The 5456-nt window shown below is 38.7% G+C and overlaps 1 protein-coding gene and 1 pseudogene across 1 annotated transcript; one reads left to right on the top strand and one right to left on the bottom strand.

Moving 5' to 3' along the window:
• The first annotated feature begins 889 nt into the window (after positions 1–889).
• LOC138037983 (uncharacterized) lies at positions 890–2162 on the top strand (annotated as a pseudogene).
• Positions 2163–3801: 1639 nt separating this feature from the next.
• LOC138037307 (P2X purinoceptor 7-like) lies at positions 3802–4658 on the bottom strand. Its single transcript, XM_068883261.1, has 2 exons — positions 4462–4658; positions 3802–4219 (listed from the first exon to the last, which is right to left on the bottom strand). The coding sequence occupies exons 1-2, from the start codon at positions 4656–4658 to the stop codon at positions 3802–3804; spliced, it is 615 nt and encodes a 204-aa protein (XP_068739362.1).
• Positions 4659–5456: the final 798 nt, after the last annotated feature.

Here is a 5456-nt window from a genome sequence, read left to right on the forward strand (position 1 = left end):
GATTCGGAAGAGATGGATGCAGACTCCGGACCCAGACGATGATAGAGATGAACATGAAGATGAAGATTTTGCTGACGATTGTTTGTACGAGTGAGTTAAACAAAAACTATTGGTCATTAAACTTTGTTATACCCTCATTTGTTTTTTTCGTTATCTTTTTTTAATCATTATTTACACACGGTAAAAATTGCAGGTACAATAAAATGCCTACCATCCTAAATCTAAAATTCTAATCCTTACATTATATATCTTACAATGATAAAACCTGTTTTACGAGAATGCCGTGTGTTGAAAAATTATGCTAGAGAAAGCGTTTAAATTGATTTTATGAACCAGGCGTATTCCAATGAGTACAAACCTTGCATTTACCTGCTGAATAGATCTCACTGGAATAAACACTTGAAATCTTATCTTTCACGCACACAACCTCCTGGCAATACACCTGCTTACGATCAGAAGTTGTTTCTTGTGGCAGAATCGTCACTGTTGAGTTTATTTGAGTTTTGCCCTGTGTGTCGGACAGAGTGTGAGAGGCGAGTCAAATCCAGGATTGGTACCAGAATAACAGTGATGCAAAAATGTCTCTCTTGCTCATTCACCAGAAGTTGGGATTCTCAGCCATCCATTGGGGACACCCCTCTTGGCAACATTATGATGTCATCAGGAATTCTATTTGGTGGGGGGAGTCCAGCAAAGGTGCTTAAAATAATGGGCCACATTCATGAAGCATCAGAAATAATACTTACATGCAGCAGTGGAGAGAACGTATAGAGAACAACAGTCCTCATTACTGGATAGCATCAAAGCTGAGGGGAAGGAGCTGATCTTGGGAGGGGATGGTCGCTGTGACAGCCCAGGGCATTCCGCCAAGTATGGCAGTTATTCTCTCATGGATTTAGAGCAAAACAAAATTCTAGATTCCCAGCTGGTCCAGGTTGGTATTTATATTTCTACATCCAAAATTAAATTAAAATATGACTGGGCATAAATAACTTACTTTACTGTCTGAGATATCTTTACTCTACAGAGTAATGAAGTAAAGAACTCTAATGCAATGGAAAAAGAACGCCTGCAAAGATCCCTTCAATTTTTAACTGGTGAAGGACTGTCTGTTGACACCTTGATAACAGACAGACATGTCCAGATTAGAAAGCAAATGAGGGAGAAATGGCCAGCTGTTAAGCACAGATTGGATGGCTGGCATATTGGCAAAGGTTAGTTGGTATAATCCATGCCATGACTTTGTAAGTGTGGTAATAATAGAAATTATTATACATTGAACTCTCTAACTCTTTTCTGATTGGCCGAAAGTACAATTATCATGTCAAGGACACTCAAGATCACAGGTTACCATGTCTTCCGGGCAGTGAAGAAGCAATTACATGACTTCCATTTTTTTTTCCGTGGAATATATAATAAATCAATTATTACATTCGGTTTTTGTGATATCCAGAATAATCAAGGTCTCGGTATGGGTTATTAGCCTCAGCCTTGGGCTCTGGCTGATATCCCTTAGCTTGACCTCCATTATTCTGGATATCACAAAAACCGAATGTAATAATTGTTTTATTATACATAATAATATAATTGTCTATAATTTTATGGCAACCTGTTAACACAAGACTGCATTAATACTGATTGTTAAGCAGACTTAAGGTACTGGTAAAAAGATTGACAGCTTTGCAAAAAAGAAAGACTGCTGTGGTCTCAAAATGGAAAAAGAGCGTGGTCAACCACATGTTCTGGTGTGCTGCATCAACTGATGATGACGACGATGATTTAAAGGAGGCAAAGTGGCTCTCCATTACTAATCACATCATGAACAAGCACTCAGGGCATGACAGTCCTTTGTTTCCCCAGTGTCTTCATGGTAGACTGCATGGCAGAGAAAGAAAAAAGAAATGGCTCAAACCAGGTATGGTAATGTTTAATTCTAAATATCTTTTACAGGAAATGATGTTTAAATAATGATACATACGGTTATTACTCACCATTTATTTGTGGCTGTTGTTCAGGTTCACAACCTTATGAGAAAGTGATAGAGGTGCTGACCAAGGGCTCACTGTTAAAGGATATCAAGCAGATGTCCGGAGCACATGCCACCTCATCACTTTGCTACAAAACGCTTGGCTTTCTCCTACCATGGAATGACCAGCAGGTAATTGTTGAAAACAACAATAAATGTATGACTTGGGCTTGTGAAAAAGAGACTCTACAGAAGCAGATGCAGAAAATGATCATAGCTGCTGTCATTTAAAAATAAATTGCATCAATATTTTCTCACATTTACTCTAAGTATTCAGCATAATTTATTTCCAGGTTGCAGATTTCCATCCTACATTTGAATGAGAACAGTGATCGCGAATGTGCAAAACTACAGGATGGTACTGAGCGGGTAAACATTGCTTTCCCCAAGTACAAGAAGGGGGAACATACAATAAAGAAGATTTTAGTTCAATGCACATATAGTAAGTACTGATAAAATATGACAGGAAACATTTCACGTGGGCTAATTTCAGAAATGACTAACAATTACAACTGCCTATATGATCTCTCATGTCTTTAAATCTTTCTCCTGCAGTTAAAATATAACTTGCATGACTTTCATATCTTCACTTGCACATAAAAAAAAAATAGATACATAACACACCAAAAACTTTTGATAATTAAATTATTATCGATTAGCATTAAAATTTAAATGAAATCTCATAATGATCAGCCCCTACGAAATAGGCTACCGAAATCTATAACTTTTTTTCTACGTTAACGACCCACTTGTTTCTTGTCAAGCCACAAGAAAAATTATAATTCTTCTAATAAAGATGTTCTCTCTAGGATATGTTGCTGCTCTGAAAGCGAGTGTTGCACGGATTCTTGAGGGAATTGACACCTGTGTCTTAGAAAGAGCTGCTGCACCTCAATCACTGTCATCGGATTTTGAGCGGCCAGATAAGCAGGCTGCTATAAATGCCTTCAAATCAAGGTTTAAGAAGAGTTAAGTTACCCAAAAATACGTAGCAGGAAAAGGCTTGTTCCATTGTTTTGAAAATGACGTAAATCAATCTATTGGCTCCTTGCTCTTTATAAGAAAGACCAACAAGGCTAATGGCTTCACTAGCAATATTTCTTACCCTTTCCAGTCCCAACTACAGTACAATACTACAAGAATTTTCCCTTCCTCATTGCCAGTTTAACTTGTTTCAATTTTAAAGCATGTAATAGAATAGCTTTAAGTTTATGAATTTCATTATTGTTGAAATTGCCTTAATATGGTACATTTGTAATTTATTGTGCATTTGTAATTTATTCCTGTTGGGGGTAACTACTTGGTGTAGGCACTCACATAATGGTCCAGGTAGTTATACTCAAATTTAAACAACAGAACAGTACTACAAATTTATACAGTTACCCTAACATAAAAATGAAAGCTGACCACAAGCAAACTGCAGTGAAACTAACTTCAAGCAAAATTGGCACTCATGTAATGGCCTTGCTTGGTTGTTCACCAAATAAGTTAGGTGAAGCCTACACCAAGTAGTCGATCAACACCCCCAGGAGTAAAACCACTACAGAAAGTGGATTTGTACACTTCAAGTACACTTGAAATTAATAACGTAAAAATTGTTACAAATAATTTTCATCCTACCATTGAAGACATTTGTTAACGTATCATCTGTAAGTTGAATACCAATAATCTTGAATAAGTCAGAATATGTTACGATTATTTTTAAGGTAGAACAAAAATCATCTATGAGAAGAAATGTTCGAATTAAATACAAAGTCTTCGATCAATTTATTTGTCTACTCGTCGAGAAAACGAAATCCTTCAAACACAATATCATCTTCAATTCCTGGGGGTGGAAAGTGTGCCCGAATGCAACAAACTGCACATGAAGGGAGAACCACTCTTATTTGCTTCCCCAACAGTCCCCAGCACCACCTTGCCAGCTGCCTGTAGGCTATGTGCCTCTTCTGTTTGTGATCTGGACCCTCATATGCATCGGTATACTGCTGTTTATATTGATACCATGCCGTTTGAAGAACCCACCGATTCAAGCAAACAGCACTAAACCCTGGATGTTGCGTAATGCACACTGGGAGCTCGCCAAGTCCTTCAGCCTCGACCGCTTCGTTGTTTTTTGCCACCACACAGTCAATTTCAGAACAACATATGCATTCAACCACTCTAGTCAGTCGCTGGCAATTCCCACAAGCACACCTAAGTGGACATTCTGATGTAAGGTGTCGTAAGGTTTCAACGAAAGACGTTGTTATAAGCTAATTTTCCAATAACACTTCTCGCATGCCAAATTTATCGATTATAAAACTGCCAGCTTATTGCGCACTCCAAATGCAGAAAGAAAGGAAAAGTCTACGTGACTATCTTTTATTCTCTTCAATTTAAAGATTATAAAAGTTTACAATAAAACAAGCTTATTCGCGAGACGATTTGAAGCTTACCAGTCTGTGTTTTGTAAGCGCTGTAATGTCTCCTCCTCGCTGGACTCATTAGAATCTGTACCTTCGCTGGCTTCGCTGTCATAAGGCTCAAAGAGGTATGGTTGGGTGCCTGCACAGTCGGCTAAAGCAATTTTGTCGGCACTTTCACAAGAAGAAGACACCGACGAAGAAAAACTGCTCGAATCGTCCGAATCCATAGCTCACTTGTTTTCAGTTTGAGCCGTAAAGCAAAACACACGAGTTCTCACTTCTACGTCATTGATCACATGTTCACTTTTAAGAGAGTTTCACTTCCGGTCTTCGAAAAAGGGTAAAATTGGGCTTTCGAGCACGGTTTTTTCTCTTTGAACCTTCGATTCTTCTCAGTTTTCGTCATTTTTCAGATATAATGGGGCAAATACTACCTTTTAAGAAAAACTTCATCTGAGGCATAGAGTATCCCTTTAATGTCGTCTACGTACCGTTTGTACATGAACGTTTCTATGTGTAGTTGTTCAAGTCTCTTGAGAAAGGTCTTGTCCCACCATTTCATGAAGACTTGGGCTAGTACGCCAGTTAATTTCATTCCAATTGGTCCTCCTTTTGCTTGTTTATAGATCTTGTTGTCAGACGTGTAAATGTGGTTTTTCATGACAAATAGGAGGGCAACTTTGATGGCTTCTGTGAGTAATATCAAGCATTCTGATGCTGAGGGAGTTCTGCTCGTTGGATTCCACGGTGCAAAACGTTTCTCTGGTTTCTGTTCGCGTCCACTTCCGGTTATTGTCGGGGGTCTCCCACGGGAATGTTTCCATGTCAGACAGACGTCAGCGACTCATAGGTGGCGTATCTGTTCTGGTGTCATGTTCAATGCTAAGTATAAGCCTACTTCGTTGTAGTCCACGCCTTCAATCTTTACTTCACTTTCTCTGAACTCCTCGCATACTTTCTCGATGGTAAACTGGGGTACAGGGCTCTTACGTCAGCTGAGCCAATGATTACGTCTGTAATTGTTT

Source organism: Montipora capricornis, chromosome 2, assembly GCF_036669925.1.
Source record: "Montipora capricornis isolate CH-2021 chromosome 2, ASM3666992v2, whole genome shotgun sequence".
In the NCBI taxonomy this organism is placed as follows: domain Eukaryota; kingdom Metazoa; phylum Cnidaria; class Anthozoa; order Scleractinia; family Acroporidae; genus Montipora; species Montipora capricornis.